Here is a 20,633-nt window from a genome sequence, read left to right on the forward strand (position 1 = left end):
ATGTGATGGCTAAACTCATAAATAATGCATCATTTTGAAAGACTGGTGCCCAATGTGAACTAAGTCAGGGGTGACAAACTCTGAAGGGGGATAGAGTATGAGTTTCGTTAGTTTCAACTGCATGATTAACTTAAGGTCTTTTTCAGATTCCTTTATCCCTGCTCAGTGATAGGGAATTCTAGCAATTAAGACAAAACACACAATTTCAACTCTAACAATGTATCAACATCAATCCTTCAGTTAAACCGAGGCCTATCTTCTGATATTATCATCAACAACCTGAGTCTATATAACAAAACATCATCAACAGAAAAGAGCTAAATGCTTTTTAAAAGCATGAAGTAACAGAGTTTATTTTAAATGTTTTCTTTGAAGAAAAAAATCTCCTTAACATCATCTGTACAGTAAGAGGGAAATCATGTTCAAAGAACATTTACTAAAAAGCCAAGTACAAAATAAGAGCTGTTTCTACTCTGGCATAACTGTAATTCCTCCGTCTTCTTTCAAATGCCTCCGTTGTCCTTAGCTGCTACTGGAGTACGCCAATGACCAGAAGACTTTAGTTCCCAAATGCTAGTTAGTACAGTTTTTACCTATTCAAGGGACAATGAGAAAAACATGGACAATGACACATACTCTTGCTGTAAGCAGAAAAGGAAATTAATGTGTTGCTTTAAATGTACACCAGTGGTGTCTAGATTAATAAAGTATAAATCATGTGGTGGTATAGGATATTGGTTGATGTTAAAAACATGACTTAAGGTGCTTGTTCTGTATCGCTGTCTTTTTGGTTGGGCATAATCAACAGGCCACACACAAATCTTATTTTATGTATTGAAACAGAAAAATATCAACTGAACTGTGTTAGTGATTTCCTGTGGTCATGATAAAACCGTTTCCTTCACCTATCATAGTTAACAAAAGCAGATATAAAGAGATGCTTGTAAATTTGTACTATTTATATCACCCAGCAATAATTTTTATTATTTGTTTACCTGGTAGGTTAAAAAAAACTTTCAAAATATATCATTATAGTTCAATTCAGTCTCGGTTAAGGTGAGAAAGAATCTAGCCTAATGGTCGGATTTTTTAATTGCTGCCAATCAGATGAGCATTAACCATTTAACATCACTTTTACTTACAGACCCACTGAAATGTCTGAAGTTGTGAGGAGAAAACTATACAACTGTATACTTTCACAACTTCAACCGATCCTCAACATGCATACATAAGCTACAGATTCTTCTAACTCCTCCAATTACTCTCCAAGAAAATGAAATACTTAGCTGATAGATTGAGACACAGTCAATTCTTATGTAACCTTAAATAAGGAAAACTATGAACATGGATAATACAAAATTCTTTATTTAGAATGAATTTTGCAAACGTAATTATAGAAATTTACCTTCTTTATTGTTTTTTCAGTAGCATTATTAAAATCAGTATGGGGTCACAGAGTAGAAGCTGCCCATGTTTGGGGCCAGAAATGTATATGTTGGGGATGAAGTGTGTACAACTTAAAACTTTCATGGATAGCCAAGTAAAGTTTGGGTTAAAACACTACCATAAGAGAGGCGCCTGGGTGGCTCAGTCGTTAAGCATCTGCCTTCGGCTCAGGTCATGATCCCAGAGTCCTGGGATCAAGCCCCGCATCGGGCTCCCTGCTCCGCGGGAAGCCTGCTTCTCCCTCTCCTGCTCCCCCTGCTTGTGTTCCCTCTCTCGCTGTGTCTCTTTCTGTCAAATAAATAAATAAAATCTTTAAAAAAAAAAAAAAAAACAACACTACCATAAGAATCAGAGTTACAATGAATCCAAATGGTTTGGCTGTTTGTTCATTTAAAGATTTTATTTTTAAATAATCTCTACACCTAACCTGGGGCTTGAACTCACAGCCCTGAGATCAAGAGTCAAACACTCTACCAACTGAGCCAGCCAGGTGCCCCAAATCCATGTTTGTAAAATGTGCCCGCATACCACGAGATGGTCACCTTGCCATCATATTTCACCAGAAATCTCTTCCAGGAGACCAAGCTGCACCTCTCCCCACAACAGAGGTCTGGGAGAAGAGCACTTACTAATCCATGCATCCCCAGAGTCAACACAAAGCATGTTTATTTATACTAAATGAAGGTCCAGTTGCAGAGCTTTTAATTTTGATCAAGTGTTTACACAAAAGTTTCCCTGCACTCTTGGAGCTATGGTGTTTGTTCTCTTGGATCTCCTTAAGTTGGCTCATACCATTTTGTAAGCAGGGCATAAAGACATAAAGCCTATACAGAACGAACTTCAAAAGAAAAATTAGTAAGAGCACTTGCTTGAGGACAAACACAGGTAGAAGATGGCTAAAAAGAAAAATGATGGAAAAAGGAACTTCAAAAAAAATAAGTGGAAGAAAAATCAAAGAAAACCTTTTTCTCTTTACCAAATGAAAAAAATTTACTGAATTCAATTTCTAGCTTTAGTATAGATACCAAATGAAAAGAAAATTATAGTTTTTATATAGAATACCAAATAGTTCAAATAAACAAACACAAGTGAAGAAAAATATTAGAGAAGCGCTAAATACCAGCAGTGCCAATAAAGCGGAAAACAGTGTATTAACATTTATCATGTTAAAACTGGAGATTGTTAAAATGTGATACAATGATCAACTTTTTTTTTTTTTAAAGATTTTATTTATTTATTGGAGAGAGAGTGAGTGAGAGAGAGCATGAGAGGGGGGAGGGTCAGAGGGAGAAGCAGACTCCCTGCCGAGCAGGGAGCCCGATGCGGGACTCGATCCCGGGACTCCAGGATCACGACCTGAGCTGAAGGCAGTCGCTTAACCAACTGAGCCACCCAGGCGCCCTTTTTCTTTTTTACAATGATCAACTTTTAATTTTAAAATATAAGAAAGCCCAAAAGATAGCATGAAATAGAGATCGCTACCTTCTAGATAGATGACGAAAGCCTTATATGAACATAGAGTACGCAAACAACTTCGTAACTAAACAAATAAAAATGCCCTTTGCCAAGTTTGGGATTTCGCGTATACAGAAAAATGAGTTTGAATTGTTGCAAGGGGTACGTGTTAAAAAGTCAGAAGATATGATGTCACAATCTGAGACCTGAAGGCCGGCCTGCACAGCAATGAGGAGCACCCAAGGAAGTCTGGCTCTTGAAAACAAAAGAAAACCAATAAAAAACGAACTCTATCTTGGGGCACCTGGGTAGCTCAGTCATTAAGCGTCTGCCTTCGGCTCGGGGCATGATCCCAGGGTCCTGGGATAGAGCCCCGCATCGGGCTCCCTGCTCGGCGGGAAGCCTGCTTCTCCCTCTCCCACTCCCCCTGCTTGTGTTCCCTCTCTCACTGTGTCTCTCTCTGTCAAATAAATAAATAAAATCTTTGGGGAAAAAAAAAAAAAAACGAACTCTAGGAGCAAGATGGCGGAGGAGTAGGAGACCTGGATTTCGTCTCCTCTCAGGAATTCAGCTGGATAGGAATCAAACCATTCTGAACACCTACAAACCCAACAGGAGATCGAAGAAAGGAATAGCAACAACTCTCTGAACAGAAAAGCGACCACTTTCTGGAAGGTAGGACGTGCGGAGAAGTGAATCTGAGGCGATATTCAGGAGGATGGGGGGAGGCCTCCATCGGCCGCTTCTGGCAAATGATAGAGCCGCGGAGCATAGAATCGGAACTTTTAGAAGTCTGCTCCACTGAGGGACGTCCACTCCAGTGGCTAAGCGGGGGGTGGAACCCTCGTGGGACAGTGTGGTCTCAGGACCCTCGGGGTCACAGAAAGACCAGGGGTGCCTGAGCGCAGCAAAGCTCCCAGGTATCGGAGCAGGGAAGCTGGCTACAGAGACAGAGCCCAGGCACGGGCTCTCAGCTTGGGGTTGTCATAAACCGTGATCCGCAGCACAGTCGGGCCACTGCTCCTCCAGCAGGGACCCAACAAGCGGCAGATCCGGGGAGACTCCCCTTCCTCCCCGGGGAGGAGCAGCGCAGGAGCGCACCGCAGGAATCTGCTGGGTTTGGAGACTCCACACGGGGTCGGGTGCCAGAGACAGAAACGCGCAGTCACAGGCCGGGTCACAGGGTGAGCATGGAGTGCAGCTGGAGACCGGGGAGACAGAAGTGACTGACGGCTTTTCTCTGGGGGCTCACTGAGGAGCGGGACCCGAGTTCTCGGCTCCTCCGAGGCAGAGATTGAGAGGCTGCCATTTTCACTCTCTGCCTCCAAAGCTGTACAGAAAGCTTGCAGGGAACAAAAGCTCCGGAGAGCAAACCCGAGCAGATTACTTAGCCGGGAGGGGGCAAGGGTGGGGCAATTCCGCCTCCCAGAAAGACATTTGGGAACCATGGCAACAGGCCCCTCCCCCAGAAGATCAGCGAGAACAGCCGGCCAAGACCAAGTTTACCGATCAATGAGAACGGCAGAACTCCAGCGCTAGGGGGAATACTGCACATAGAATTCATGGCTTTTTTACCATGATTCTTTAGTCTTTCAAATTTAATTTAAAAAAATTTTTTTAACTGTCTTTTTTTAAAAATTTTTCTTTTTCCCTTTTTCAACCAACTTCTTATCAATCCCTTTTTTAAAAAACATTTTTATTTTTCATTTTTAGAGTCATATTCTATCCCTTCATAGTAGTTACCCGTATTTTTGGCATATATATATAAGTTGTTCTCTCTTTAAAATTTTGAGATAGTTTCTTCTAACAGATCAAAATATACCCTAAATCTCTAGTGTATGGTTTTTTTCTACTCCCCTGCCTGATCACATTCTCTCTTTTTTCTTTTTTAAATCCTCTTCTTTCTTTTTTCAAACAAGTTCTTATCAATTCCTTGTATAAAATTTTTTATAATTTCCATCTTTACAGTCATAGTCCATCCCTTCATCATATCCACCCTTATTTTTGTACATATATAAGTTTTTCTTTAAAATTTTGGGAGGCACTTTCTTCGACCAGACCAAAATACAACCAAAATCTAGTGTGTGGCACTGATCTATATACCAGCCTGATCATATTTGATCACTTTCTATTTTTTGTTTTGTTTTGTTCTGTTTTTGTTTGTTTTTATCTTTATCTTTTTTTCTTCTTTTTCTTTTTTCTCTTTTTCCCTTTCTTTTCCCACTGCTTCAGGTCTTTTCTGATTTGTTTAGAGTATATTTTCTGGGGACATTGTTACCCTGCTAGCATTTTGTTCTCTCATTAATCTATTCTCCTCTGCACAAAATGACAAGACAGAAAAAATCACCTCAACAAAAAGAACAAGAGGTAGTACCGACTGCCAGGGACCTACTCAATACAGACATTAGTACGATGTCGGATCTAGAGTTCAGAATCATCACTTTAAAGATACTAGCTGGGCTTGAAAAAAGCATGGAAGTTATTAGAGAACCCCTTTCTGGAGACGTAAAAGAACTAAAATCTAACCAAGTCGAAATCAAAAAGGCTATTAATGAGGTGCAATCAAATATGGGGGCACTAACTGCTAGGGGCAGTTAAATGAGGCAGATAAATGAGGCAGAAGAGAGAATCAGTGATATAGAAGACCAAATGATGGAAAATAAAGAAGCTGAGAAAAAGAGAGATAAGTAACTACTGGATCACGAGGGCAGAATTCGAGAGATAAGCAATACCATAAGACGAAACAACATTAGAATAATTGGGATCCCAGAAGAAGAAGAGCGAGAGAGAGGGGCAGAAGGTATAATGGAGCAAATTATAGCAGAGAACTTCCCTAATTTGGGGAAGGAAACAGGCATCAAAATCCAGGAGGCACAAAGAACCCCTCTCAAAATCAATAAAAATAGGTCAACACCCCAACATCTAATAGTAAAATTTACGAGTCTCATAGACAAAGAGAAAATCCTGAAAGCAGCTCGGGAGAAGAGATATGTAACCTACAAGGGTAGAAACATTAGATTGGCAACAGACCTATCCACAGAGACCTGGCAGGCCAGAAAGGACTGGCAGGATATATTCAGAGCACTAAATGAGAAAAATATGCAGCCAAGAATACTATATCCAGCTAGGCTGTCACTGAAAATTGAAGGAGAGATAAAAAGCTTCCAGGACAAACAAAAACTAAAGGAATTTGCAAACACGAAACCAGCCCTACAAGAAATCTTGAAAGGAGTCCTCTAAGCAAAGAGAGAGCCTAAAAGCAACATAGACCAGACATCGACAACAATACAATAATAGTGGGGGACTTTAACACCCCCCTCACTGAAATGGACAGATCGTCTAAGCAAAAGATCAACAAGGAAATAAAGACTTTAAATGACACACTGGACCAAATGGACTTCACAGACATATTCAGAACATTCCATCCCAAAGCGACAGAATACACATTCTTCTCTAGTGCCCATGGAACAGTCTCCAGAATCGATCACATCCTAGGTCATAAATCAGGTCTCAAACGGTACCAAAAGACTGGGATCATTCCCTGCCTATTTTCAGACCACAATGCTTTGAAACTAGAACTCAATCACAAGAGGAAAGTTGGAAAGAACTCAAATACATGGAGGCTAAAGAGCATCCTACTGAAGAATGAATGGGTCAACCAGGAAATGAAAGAAGAATTAAAAAAATTTGACAAAGTACAGCATCCTTTCTTGATCAAAACTCTTCAGAGTATAGGCATAGAGGGTACAAACCTCAATATCATAAAAGCCATCTATGAAAAACCTACAGCGAATATCATTCTCAATGGGGAAAAACTGAGAGCTTTCCCCCTAAGGTCAGGAACGCGGCAGGGATGTCCACTATCACCACTGCTATTCAACATAGTATTGGAAGTCCTAGCCACAGCAATCAGACAACAAAAAGAAATAAAAGGCATCCAAATCGGCAAAGAAGTCAAACTCTCACTCTTTGCAGATGATATGATACTTTATGTGGAAACCCCCAAAGACTCCACCCCAAACTGCTAGAACTCATACAGGAATTCAGTAAAGTGGCAGGATATAAAATCAATGCACGAAATCAGTGGCATTCCTATACACCAACAACAAGACAGAAGAAAGCGAAGTGAAGGAGTCGATCCCATTTACAATCGCACCCAAAACCATAAGATACCTAGGAATAAATCTAACCAAAGAGACAAAGGATCTGTACTCAGAAAACTAGAAAATACTCATGAAAGAAATTGAGGAAGACACAAAGAAATGGAAAGACGTGCCATGCTCATGGATTGGAAGAACAAATATTGTGAAGATGTCAATGCTACCTAGAGCAATCTATACATTCAAGGCAATCCCCATCAAAACACCATCCACTTTTTTCAAAGAAATGGAACAAATAATCCTAAAATTTGTATGGAACTAGAAAAGAACCCGCATAGCCAGAGGAATGTTGAAAAAGAATAGCAAAGCTGGCGGCATCACAATTCCGGACTTCAAGCTCTATTACAAAGCTGTCATCATCAAGACAGCATGGTACTGGCACAAAAACAGACACATAGATCAATGGAACAGAATAGAGAGCCCAGAAATGGACCCTCAACTCTATGGTCAACTCATCTTTGACAAAGCAGGAAAGAATGTCCAATGGAAAAAAGACAGTCTCTTCAACAAATGGCGTTGGGAAAATTGGATAGCCACATGCAGAAGAATGAAACTGGACCATTTCCTTACACCACACACAAAAATAGACTCCAAATGGTTGAAAGACCTCAATGTGAGACAGGAGTCCATCAACATCCTAAAGGAGAACACAGGCAGCAACCTCTTTGACCTCAGCCGAAACAACTTCTTCCTAGAAACATCGCCAAAGGCAAGGGAAGCAAGGGCAAAAATAAACTATTGGGACTTCATCAAGATAAAAAGCTTTTGCACAGCAAAGGAAACAGTCAACAAAACCAAAAGACAACCGACAGAATGGGAGAAGATATTTGCAAATGACATATCAGATAAAGGGCTAGTATCCAAAATCTATAAAGAACTCATCAAACTCAACACCCAAAGAACAAAGAATCCAATCAAGAAACAGGCAGAAGACATGAACAGACATTTTTCCAAAGAAGACATCCAAATGGCCAACAGACACATGAAAAAGTGCTCAATATCGCTCGGCATCAGGGAAATACAAATCAAAACCTCAATGAGATCCCACCTCACACCAGTCAGAATGGCTAAAATTAACAAGTCAGGAAACGACAGATGTTGGCGGGGATGCGGAGAAAGGGGAAGCCTCCTACACTGTTGGTGGGAATGCAAGCTGGTGCAGCCACTCTGGAAAACAGTATGGAGGTTCCTCAGAAAGTTGAAAATAGAGCTACCATATGATCCATCAATTGCACTGCTGGGTATTTACCCCAAAGATACAAAAGTAGGGATCCGAAAGGGTACGTGCACCCCGATGTTTATAGCAGCAATGTCCACAATAGCTAAACTGTGGAAAGAGCCAAGATGTCTATCGACAGATGAATGGATAAAGAAGAGGTGGTATATATATACAATGGAATATTATGCAGCCATCAAAAGGAATGAGATCTTGCCATTTGCAACAACGTGGATGGAACTGGAGGGTATTATGCTGAGCGAAATAAGTCAAACAGAGAAAGACATGTATCATATGACCTCACTGATATGAGGAATTCTTAATCTCAGGAACAAACTGAGGGTTGCTGGAGTGGGTGGTGGGGTGGGAGGGATGGGGTGACTGGGTGTTAGACACTGGGGAGGGTATGTGCTCTGGTAAGCGCTGTGAATTGTGCAAGACTGTTGAATCCCAGATCTGTACCTCTGAAACAAATAATGCAATATACGTTAAGAGAAAAAAAAAGAAGAAGAAGGTAGCAGGAGGGGAAGAATGAAGGGGGGGAAATCGGAGGCGTAGACGAACCATGAGAGACAATGGACTCTGAAAAACAAACTGAGGGTTCTAGAGGGGAGGGGGGTGGGAGTTTGGGTTAGCCTGGTGATGGGTATTGAGGAGGGCACGTTCTGCATGGAGCACTGGGTGTTATGCACAAACAATGAATCATGGAACACTACATCTAAATCTAATGATGTAATGTATGGGGATTAACATAACAATAAAAAAATTTTAAAAAGATAAAATAAAATGAAAAAAAAAACCGAACTCTATCTTATAATGATTACAGAATCATAAAACTTTATAGCGTGGAACAGACTGTGGAAATTGAGATCTATTCCTTTTCTCCTGCCTCTTCACCTACAACGGGCCCACCTATAAAGGTATTTCTGAGCAACCAAGGTCTCAAAAAACACATGAAACTACCAACCTGGGCCTTTTCTGGTTTATGTTATAGATTAGGAAATTAAGGTCCTATGAAGTTAAGTAATTTGTCCTAGTAAACACTGGTAAGAGCCAGCATTTGTTGTCCTACTTTTTTGGCTATAAAATATTAACTCCCCTTCCAAATTGTTCAGTCTCCCCCAACTCCCACTCCAGTTCCCATATTCCTGGGTACCTAAATTTGCAAAGAACAGCTACACAAATCTGATGATTCAACAATTCAACATTTATTGAGTTCATTTTATGCCTGACTTTAACATTTGTGATTAAGACGAACAAGGCAAGCTCTCTCTACCCTCAAAAATCTTAAAGGTGGGTACAGATGAAAAAGGCAAGCTATCTCTACCCTCAAAAATCTTAAAGGCGAGTACAGAAATAAGCACTTACAGCACAGCATTATTAGTACAAAGCAATAGATATGGAAGTATCATATGGTAATATTCTCAAGGATAAGTGAGATCTAGAATCCAGCTCTCAGGTAAGGAGATAAATGTCAAGGGTAAAAAAGAATATTACAGAATTTCGGTCTGAGTAATTTATGTGCACTGTACAAGTTAATCCTCACAATCATTCTATGAGAAAGTGGTGGTATTCCTCATTTTACTGAGGAGGAAATGGAGTCTTAAGTTAAATAACATGCTGGAAAGTTTGGCTAATGGTCTCCCAGCGTGATGCCTCCCCATCTTTATGACAAAATGAAGTCTTAGTATCTTACAATAATAAATAAGAATGGCTTATCGGATAGAACAAAAACACTTTTCTGGTAGATAAGGGATAAAAATACAGATAAAAAAAAGAAGAAGAAGAAGAAGATTAAAGAGTCTAAGTAGGAAGAACACTCTAAGGTCCCAGGCCAGAGTGAAGTGAAGACCAAAGACTCCCCCCACAACCCCCAACTTGCTGAACAAACGCAATGATTAGAAAGGCTTCAACAGGAAATACTGAAATTGATTTAACTCACACAGTTTTCTAGAGAATTCGTGTTGCCCAGGGGAAGGTTACAATGGGAAGCAAATGTTAAGGGGCAGAGACAATGCATGGTTTTCAAACTCTGTACCAGGACCATGGTTATATATTATATATAATATTATATATAATATTATATAACAATATAAATATATTTTGCAGTTATAAATATATTTTGCATTATGACCCAGGACACACATAACTGAACAAAAGTTTCACATAATGGTACCTTTACTAACTGAGATATACTGTAATAGTTTCAGTTTTAGAACGTTCATTCCTTGTTTTCATGCTGATCCTCACTAAATTGACTTTATAACTTACTAATGGGTTATACTGGACAATTTGGGAAAAAATTGTATTTGAGAAATACAAGTGAACTGGATGAGTGCAAAAATATACAAAATTTTCAAATACAAGCAGCTCAGCAAACTCCGAACAGGTTAAAAAAAAAAAAAAAAAAAAGGCAAAGCTAGGTATGTCATGGTCAGTCTGCTCAAGGCTAAAGATAAAATGGAATTTTGAAGGCAGCAAGAGAAAAATGTCAGGCTACCTAAGGGAAAGTAAAGATATGAATGTTGGTTGACTTTTCACAAGGGAAAAAAAGGGGGGACGCCTGAAGACAATGGAATGCCAACTTTAAATCACTAAAGAGAGAAAAAAAATTGACCTAAAATTCTATATTCAGCAAAAATATTTCAAGAATGAAGGCAAAATAAAGACACTTTCAGATAAAAGAAAACTAAGAGAATTCATCACCAACAGGGCTACACTACAAAAATGCTGAAATTCTTTGGCTTGAAGGGAAATTATACTAGATGGAAATTCAAAACATCAAAAATAGTAATGTAAGTAAATAGAAGAGAAAATTTTACCCTTTCTCAAAATATTCAGGAACAAGTGATCCTTTACAGCAAACATTAGAACACTGTATTGTACAGTTTGTAACTAATCTGGCTATAATTCTTTTTCTTTTTCTTTTTTTTAAAGATTTTACTTATTTGTCAGAGAGAGAGAGCACGCACAAGCAGGGGGAGTGGCAGGCAGAAGGAGAGGGAGAAGCAGGCTCCCCACTGAGCAAGGAGCCCAATGCAGCGCTTGATCCCCAGGACTCTGGGATCATGACCTGAGCTAAAGGCAGATGCTTAACCAACTGAGCCATCCAGGCACCCCTGTAGATACAATTCTTTTTTTTTTTTTTTTAAGATTATTTATTTATTTATTTGACAGAGAGAGAGAGATAGCTAGAGCAGGAACACAAGCAGGGGGAGTGGGAGAGGGAGAAGCAGGCTTCCCACCGAGCAGGGAGCCTTATGCGGGGCTCAATCCCAGGACCCTGGGATCATGACCTGAGCCGAAGGCAGACACTTAACAACTGAGCCACCCAGGCGCCCCTGTAGATACAATTCTTATGCCATATAACCTGCATGGTTATAAAGGACTAGGGGAAGGGAGGGTATAACTATATACAGTTTCAAGGTTCTTCCACTTTACAAGTGTTACATTGCTAACTCTTAAGTAGATTGAGGAAAGGTAACATGTATGTTGCAATCCCTAAGAACCATAAAAATAATGCAAAAAGGATCACTAAAAAAGCCAGTAAATAAAATAAAATGGAATTTTTAAGAAAACAAACAAAAAACAACCCAAAACAAAGTGGGAAAGGAGGAACAGAGAAACAACAAAACAAAACAAATGCAGATGGAGCAAATAGGAAATAATAAAATAGCATACCTTAATATCTGATTGTAGCATAAATCGAACCACATCAATAAACTTTACTAAACATTACAATGAAAAGAGAATTTCACACTAGATTAAAAACCAAAGATCATACTGTATGCTCTCTAGCAGAGATACACATTAATATATAGACTATCTGGACAACACTAATAACCACCTCAACCTACAGAGTTTAGATTACTGCACATAATTGCAGATTATACATTTTTTTCAAGAAAAGGTACATGCACCAAACAGACCATTTGGATGGACTATAAAAAAGCCTCAATAAATCTGACCAAAAGATGGAAACCTTACAGAGTATATTTCTGACCACAATGGAATTAAATTAGGAACAAAAATCACAAACAAAAAAATTAAAATATTTCCAACTGAATGACCTACAACAAATTAAAATTTGTGGAATGAAGCTAACACAATTCTTAGGAGGGACACTTAGAGCTTTAAAATGTTACATATGAATGGAATATATTTGAGACAAAAACAATGACACACACCCCACCCTTAAGAAGATGGAACAGGGAGATGTAAAGTAAACCCAAAGTAACTAGATGGAAGGAAATAAACAGCAAGAATTAGTAAAATAAAAAGCAGAAAACAGAGAAAACTAAAATCTTTGAAAAGATTAACAGACATGTTGGAGGACTGACACTATTTGACTTCAAAATTTATTAGGAAGTAGTACAATAATTAAGATAGTGTAGTATGGTATTATAATGGACATATAGATCAATGCAAGAGAAAGGTCCAGAGATAAGACTCGGTCTTTCCACGAAGTCTCTAAAGCAATCCATTGTGAAAGGAAAGTCTTTGGTAAATTATGCTAGAACAAGCAGACGTCCATGTAAAAAAAAAAAAAAGAAAGAAAGAAAGAAAGAAAGAAAGAAAAAAGAATCCCAACCTCTTACTCATATCATAACCGCAAAATAATCTGAGATGGCTCATAGACCTAAGCATAAAAGACAAAGCTTGTAGGTCAAAGGGACAGGACACAAAAAGCAACAGCCATTAAAAAAAAAGTTGAGGGGCACCTCGGTGGCTCAGATGGTTAAGCATCTGCCTTCGGCTCAGGTCTGATCCAGGGTCCTGGGATCAAGCCCCACGTCGGGCTCCCTGTTCAGTGCAGAGACTGCTTCTTCCTCTCCCTCTGCCATTCCCTCTACTTGTGCTCTCTGGCTGTGTCTATCTCTCTGTCAACTAAATAAATAAAATCTTTAAAAAAAAAAAGTTGAAAAATCAGACTTCACCAAAATTTAAAATTTCCACTCAGCAAAACCCACATTAAGAAAATGAATATGGAAGCCAAAGACTGGGGGAAAATATTCACAAAACATTTATCTGACAAGGGACTCAATTCCAAAAGATATAAATAATTATATATATAATTTTATAGACAGAAAATAATTTAATGGGAAAAGGATTTGAACATTCTGCAAAAGAAATACAAATGGCCAGTCAGCACGTGAAAAGTGCTTAACACCCAAGTCATCAGAAAAATGCAAATTAAAACCAAAATGAGATATCACTACTCATCTAACCGAATAACTAAAAAAGACTGGCAACATCAACTGTTGGTAAGGATGTTAAAAGTAGAAGTCTCAGGGAGCCTGGGTGGCTCAGTAGGTTAAGGAGCTGGCTCTTGCTTTCCGCTCAGGTCATGATCTCATTGGTAATGGGACTGAGCCCTGTGTTGGGTTCCACACTCAATGGGGAGTCTGCTTCTCTCCCTCTGTCCACCCTCCCCCCACCCCCGCCAATCTGCATGTGCGTGCCCGGGCTCTCTGTAAGGTAAAAGGTAAAAAATATAAATCTTAAAAAAAAAAAAAGTAGATGTCTCAAACACCGCTGGTGAGAGTATAAGAATGGTATAAAACTTTGGAAAACAATCTAAGAGTTTCTTACTAATCATATATCCAGTCTATGACCTAAAAATTGCACTTCTAGATACTCATCTAAGAGAAATGAAAATGTCTACAAAAAGTCTTGAGTATTCACATATTACAACTTGTCATGATGCAAATGAATAAACAAACTAGCATAAATATGATAGTGGAATCAAAATATTCAATAGGAAGATTAAAAGACAAAAGAAATACCCCCAGAAAGTAGAACTGAGGAAAAAAAGACAGTAAAATGGAAAAGAATACTAGATAATCAAGTAGCACAATACAACCAATAAGATTTCCAGAAAAGTAGAGGAAAACATCCTAAGAGAAATTTAATTAAAGGGCGTCTGGGTGGCTCAGTTGGTTAAGCGACTGCCTTCGGCTCAGGTCATGATCCTGGAGTCCCTGGATCGAGTCCCGCATCGGGCTCCCTGCTCAGCGGGGAGCCTGCTTCTCCCTCTGACCCTCTCCTCTCTCATGCTGTTTCTCTCTTGCTCGCTCTCCAATAAATAAATAAATAAAATCTTAAAAAAAAAAAAAGAAATTTAATTAAAAAAATTCTTAGAACCGAAAAACATCCAATTTTATGTTGAAAAGGTCCAGAGGGCCTAGCATAATGAACCAAAAAAGACACACTACAAGGCACACGCCTTGCAAATTTAAAAATACCAGGGATAAATGGAAAATCCTAAAATCTACTAGAAAGAGAAACACTCAGAATAAGAATGAAATACTGGTCTTTTTAACAACACTGGGAGCTAGAGGACCATGACAGTATCTTCAAATGCCTGCTGAAAGAAATGTATTCCAACTCAGAATTTTATATTCAGCCCAATTATAAATCAAAAGTGAAGAGAGACCAATACATTTTCAGGCATTTGGAATTGCAAAAAAGAAAAAAAAAAATTACTGCTTTGGACACCTTTGCAGGGAATTTCTGTACGATGTCCTTCAAAAAAAAAAAAGAGTAAAGCAAGAAAGACCTAAGTTCTAATAAAACAGAAAAGCAAAGGAAATTCCTGGAATGACTGCAAAGACAAGTCCGGCACAGCTGTGGAGCAGGCAGAGGGAAGCAAGCTCAGTTTGGAGCAGAAGGGAATACTGAGGGAATCGGGAGGAGGGATAAGTCATCTGATTAAGTGTGATGTGGGGAAACTTTGTACAGAGTTTTGGGATAGAATGAAATGACTTAGTCAAACATACAAAGAAAACTAAGGCAAAGAGATATTGTAATTCTTTACTCTAGGGGGAAAAAGTTGTAGGAAAAAGGGGAACATAGTTCTAGCACACTCTGGCTCAGGAGTAACTAAATTTTACAGTCACAATAATGAAGACACAGTGTGTGTAAACCAAAACGCTATATTGGGATGATAAGGGAGAAAGTACTAATTTCTCTTCTACCACAAGACAAATGATTAGTACACCTGAAACTAATAGGTTCTACATCAATTATATCTCAAAAAAAGACAAATGATAGTGTTTAAAATTTCCACATATGCATACTATTAAAAAATATGGACGTATGTACTGGAACAGATATATTCATAACTTTGTAAAGATAATCAGATTTGAAATTATTTCCCTCACTGATAACTGCATCCAAGTAATGTCTTCCAGCTTATAATTAAGCAATACAAAATTGCTGAGACTGTGTACTTTGTCATAGTTTTATTCTGACAACCATGCTTTAGCATACTTATTCCCAGAAAGGTATCAAATTTATGAGAAGATGCTCTGTGCTGTAAAATGCTACAGGAAAAAAAGATGGGAGGCAAATACTGAAAAACAGATAAGGGAAAGGAGTATTTAAAGTCAGATATGGAGTTCTCACCTCTAGCTGCAAATCTGAATCCTCTAGGCAGTGATGCCCAGGCCACCCTGCCCCATTCTGATCTAACTGGTCTGAGATAGGGCCATGGGCTTATTATTCTAATATGAAACCAAGATTGAGTGATTTGAGTATCTCTGGATTAGTTGCAGTGTAGTGGTGAAAATGGAAAATGCTGAGATTGTCAGTTAATTTTGTTGATATGGAAAGTAAAAATACAGGACTAAAGTATCAGTCTGATGACATTATTCCCCAGCTTACAAATAACATACAATGAGGGGCGCCTGGGTGACTCGGTCGTTAAGCGTCTGCCTTCGGCTCAGGTCATGATCCCAGGGTCCAGGGATCGAGCCCCGCATCGGGCTCCCTGCTCGGCGGGAAGCCTGCTTCTCCCTCTCCCACTCCCCCTGCTTGTGTTCCCTCTCTCACTGTGTCTCTCTCTGTCAAATAAATAAAATCTTAAAAAAAAAAAAAAAAACCAACCATACAATGAGCAATCTCTTCAACGGCTCTGTACAGTTTAATGTCTTAGTCGGCTGACACACAAGGCCCTCTGTGATCCAGTTCCAGGGGCTACCTCTCCAACCTCAACTCTAACTCCCCCACAGGCCAACTAAGATACAGCCAAACTAAACTATTTTCAGCTTCCTTCAATGTACCCAAGTATTTGATTCCTCTCCCATTTGCATATTATTAGTCCTTCAGCCTAGAATAATATGCCCCTTCTACTCAGTCTGCTTAGCATGCCCAGTAAATTCCCACTTACAGTAAAGTACACCTTTTTCAGTAAAGTCTTCCAGGAACCACGCGAGAAAAATTAATCACTTGCTTCTTGGTGATGATCACCACACTTTTATACGCATCTGTTAAAAAATTTACCACACTGATTTGATCTTTGAGTACTCTGTGAGTAACTATGTTATCTTTTCTGTTTGTTTTTCATCTTTGTATCTCCTATGCCTAACTGAAGACTGGTGATGGCCTTTGATTAAATGTTAGCTGCATGAATGAATGGCGGTAAAATGAGTGGATAACCACGGCTCTAAATTTTCAACAGGAAAGTTAAAAGAAAAATTATAAATAGTAATGGGGATTTAAGAGGCCTGAACAATTATGGGACTTTAAGCAGCCCGTGAATGTTTTTCTTCATCTCCTCCATCCTCTGTTCCCTTCTAGTCTGCTTAGGGCAATTAAGGAAGGCTCAATAAGAAGAAGATGATAATAAAACAACAGTAATAAAACGAGAGAAAGAGGAATTGGATGGGTAACACAAGGAGAAACAAAGACTTTGTTTTTGTTTTGTTTTGTTTCTTAAACTATGGGAAAAGATAAGCAGATGATAATTGTGTTGATCTTTATACTTTTTAACATGTGTTATAATACTGCTTCACATATAGTAGTGAATTCATGTAACGAGGAGTAGAAAATATAAACTGCTGAAAAAACCTGTATTAAATGTATAGCTAACCTTAAGAAGTTAAACTCTGACCACTCTGAAATCACCTGAAGTGTGATATCTGTGGTAACTGCATATATACATATAATTGCATATATACACATATTTGTAAATGTGTATACATACATCCATATTTATAACTTTGGAAAAGACTATTTTAGTGTTCTTATCTACGGAACAAATGAACTAAAACCATTTCATTTTCTTCATGACTTCTCAAATCCAGGGGAAAAAAAATACCACATTGGCAGTAACAACTGGTATCATTATAAAACATTGGTTTATATTATGTCGGGTATTAAATGGAAAACGAAACTGAATTTAAAAAGTAGATCCAATTACTAAGAAAGCATTCGGTTCAAAGAATGCCTAAAACTTTATCTACTGCCAGGCCCTTTTTTGTCGTGTATTTTCTCTCTTCAGAAGACATTACATCTCATTCTCTGACTCAGAACAGGTTTTACAACTTCTTGGCCCTTTGGACTTCCAACTTCTAAATGTCTCATAACCTGTTCTAGACTAATTACGGACACGCAATCTCCTATTCAGAACCAAAAGCATTTAGTTCTCTTAATACCTAAGAAAGGAATAAAGGGTTTAGGATGCAGATTTCCGGAAACCCGTGCATCTCACAGGACAACTCATTCCCGAGTCTGAGGGAGCAGGCGAAATCAGAGAGAACGTGAAGCTGCACTGGCTTCAAGACCAGTGCAGGCAAAAAAGCAGCACTAGTAATAATAATTAAAAAAAAAAAAAAGGTTGATAGGTTTCTGGGTGGACACTTATCTTGGGGCAAGCCACAGGATGCTTAATTAGAGATAGAAAAGACCCTCAAAATGCCTCCAGGTATCACTAGGTGCTTTCCGCTTTGCTTCGCTAAAATCCAAAAATTCTTAGTTTGGACTCTGGGCTCCCAAATGCCTCTTTTCACTCTTCATTTCTCCCACACATCCAGTCTCTCCTGCACCTTCTCCCAGCCTAAAATACCGAGTTTCTACCCGCCCCCTCGAGAAAATTACTTCTCTGCGTCTCAGAACATTTGTGTCCACCGACAGCCCTGCCTCCGGCTGTCCCCTAAAACGGCGGACCCTCCTCCTTGGAGTTGAGCCGTTGCGCAGCTCCATCCTTCTCACCTTGGTTACAGAAGAGGCTCCACAGTTTAGCGAAGATCAGCCCCATCATGAGCACCTGGGCGGGCCGCGGGGTCCCTCAGCAGCAGGTGCCGCTGTGCCGGGCCCCCCACCACGGCGCTGGCTGCAGGGAACCGAGGAGAAGCCTTCTGAGACCGCGCGGCGAGAGCACTGGCTGGCCGAGAAGCCTCAATCGGCCGCTCAGCTACCGGTCAGGAGGCACCGCGCCGAGTCCCTACCGGACAGTCCTTTGTTTCGAGCCCACTGAGCCCAACGCCGACCCGTAGTCCCCTCGGTCTGAACCCACCTACCCACCAGAGCTTCCACCAGCCCCAAGCCCCGCCTTCGCCCCGCCTCCCCTCGCGATTCCCGACCCCCCATCGCCGGAAGGACAGGCCTGACGTCGTCACGCTTACGTTCACACACGCTTTCGACGTGGCGGTTCCCCCGGCTTCACTTCCGGTGGGCGGGCTCCAAACTGCTCCGCTGAGTGGGAGGTTTTGGCTGCGTGGGAGTCGGCGAGTTTCCCTCCGTGAGCGCTTGTACTGGTCGTTTTTTGCAAGCGTTTGCCAGGTTCCGGTACTTAAGTTTCTGTTGTTGAGCAGGTGCGCCCCATCCTCTCAACTAGGGACAACCGCAGTTCCTCCCACCGAGTAGCGCCCGTTTGCTGCCCTGTTACTGCACAGAAGTAAGGGGTGTTTCTCTCACAACTGTCACCCCTGTGCAGGCTGGCAGGCTCGGGGTTCTGCTGTGATTCGAAATAGAATTGATCGGGGGACGATCCAGGGAATGCCGGTAGCCACAGAGTTCAGTTATGTGATTAACTTAAAGCCCCCCAGTTTTGCCACGCATTCGGAATTTTCATGGAGCCCAAATACACGAAATCAAATAACTTCCTTTAATTGAAATGGAATCCCAGTAATTTCTCCAGTTCAACAAAATAGAGGGAAAAGCGTGCTGTACCTAGAGCAAAGAAACTGAAATTTCAAGGAAAAAGGTAGAATTACGGAATTTAAAAATATGTAATATTCCTTAGAAGGAACTGTTGTGAACTTAATACGTGGAAGAACTGGCTGTGGCTGGAAGTGATTTCAATTTACCGAAGTGTTTCCATTTCCACTTTCTAATTTTTTAATTTTTAATTTTTTGGGGATAGTTGACACAATGTTACATTGGTTTCAGGTGTACTCACTCATCGTGAGTCAACATCTATCTTATGGCATGCTCACCACAGGTGTAGCTACCATCTATCATGGTACAATGCTATTACACAATTCGACTTTCTTCTCCATTTTTTCTTTTAAAAGCTTCACAGCATGGGATGAAGCCTAATTCCCAGTTATGGAGAGAACTTAATTGAAAAGCTATGTACTTTGATCAGGTGGTAGATTTTAACCCAGGCAGAGTGGCCTTTTAACATGCCAAACTATTTCGTTACTGTACAAAGAGATGAAGTGCATGACTCCCAGTGTTATGATTCAAAGACCCTTTAGGACATATATGGGATAATGTGCTCCAACTTTGATATTTTAGACAAGTTATAACCTCCCACATAGAAGAAAAGGTATGTACTGAGCCTATGTAAATTAGTTTACCTTTTAGGACCATGAATTGGCTCAAATATAGATGATTTTGTGTTGGTGAAAACAGGCTTGAAGGGTCATTTCTAGTCCTAGTTTCATTATGAATTAAAAAAAAACTTAGATTCTGTTAACTTAGCTTCTTCAGTTGTCAGACATATATATATAGACCACATTCTACTTTTTTCTGGCTTTCAGATTTCCAATAAACAGTTTCTGAAATAAAGCAGTTTTTTTTTTGCAGAGCTTTGAAGCCAAAAAATTATGTATTTCTTAAATATTTTTATGATGGTATAATGATACTTTAGAAAGTAAATTTCAAGTATTTTTTCACTTTTAATTATGTGGAATGATTATATTTGAACAGGACTGTTGATATTTCTACTGATTCTACTCTTTCAAAATGTCTGAAACTTTTTTTTAAAGATTTTATTTATTTATTTGACAGAGCGAGACATAGCGAGAGCAGGAACACAAGCAGGGGGAGTGGGAGAGGGAGAAGCAGGCTTCCCGCCAAGCAGGGAGCCCAATGGAGGGCTTGATCCCAGGACCTTGGGATCATGACCTGAGCCGAACCCAGGCGCCCCATGAAACTTTTTTTTTTTAAAGTAATCTCTACACCCAACGTGGGGCTCTAACTCACAACTGCAAAATCAACAGTTGCATGCTCTGCCAACTGAGCCGGCCAGGTGACCCAAAATGTCTGAAACTTTATGTTGAAGAACTGTTCTAACTTTTGTCATCTTTTCTAAAATTTACCTGACAACAGGACTGCTGTAATATTTT

At 39.8% G+C, this 20,633-nt stretch overlaps 1 protein-coding gene across 1 annotated transcript in view; it reads right to left on the bottom strand.

Moving 5' to 3' along the window:
• ARL5B (ADP ribosylation factor like GTPase 5B) overlaps positions 1-18,601 on the bottom strand; it is a 36,040-nt gene extending 17,439 nt beyond the window's left edge. The window contains exon 1 of the mRNA XM_064591996.1: positions 18,271-18,601. Within this exon, the coding sequence (XP_064448066.1) occupies positions 18,271-18,319 (49 nt within the window). The 5' untranslated portion in view covers positions 18,320-18,601. The remainder of the gene's footprint in view (positions 1-18,270) is intronic.
• Between the last annotated feature and the right edge of the window lie 2,032 nt (positions 18,602-20,633).

Source organism: Mirounga angustirostris, unplaced genomic scaffold, assembly GCF_029215605.1.
Source record: "Mirounga angustirostris isolate CCGP_5_RB_7025 unplaced genomic scaffold, mMirAng1.0.hap1 SCAF_5, whole genome shotgun sequence".
NCBI classification, from domain to species: domain Eukaryota; kingdom Metazoa; phylum Chordata; class Mammalia; order Carnivora; family Phocidae; genus Mirounga; species Mirounga angustirostris.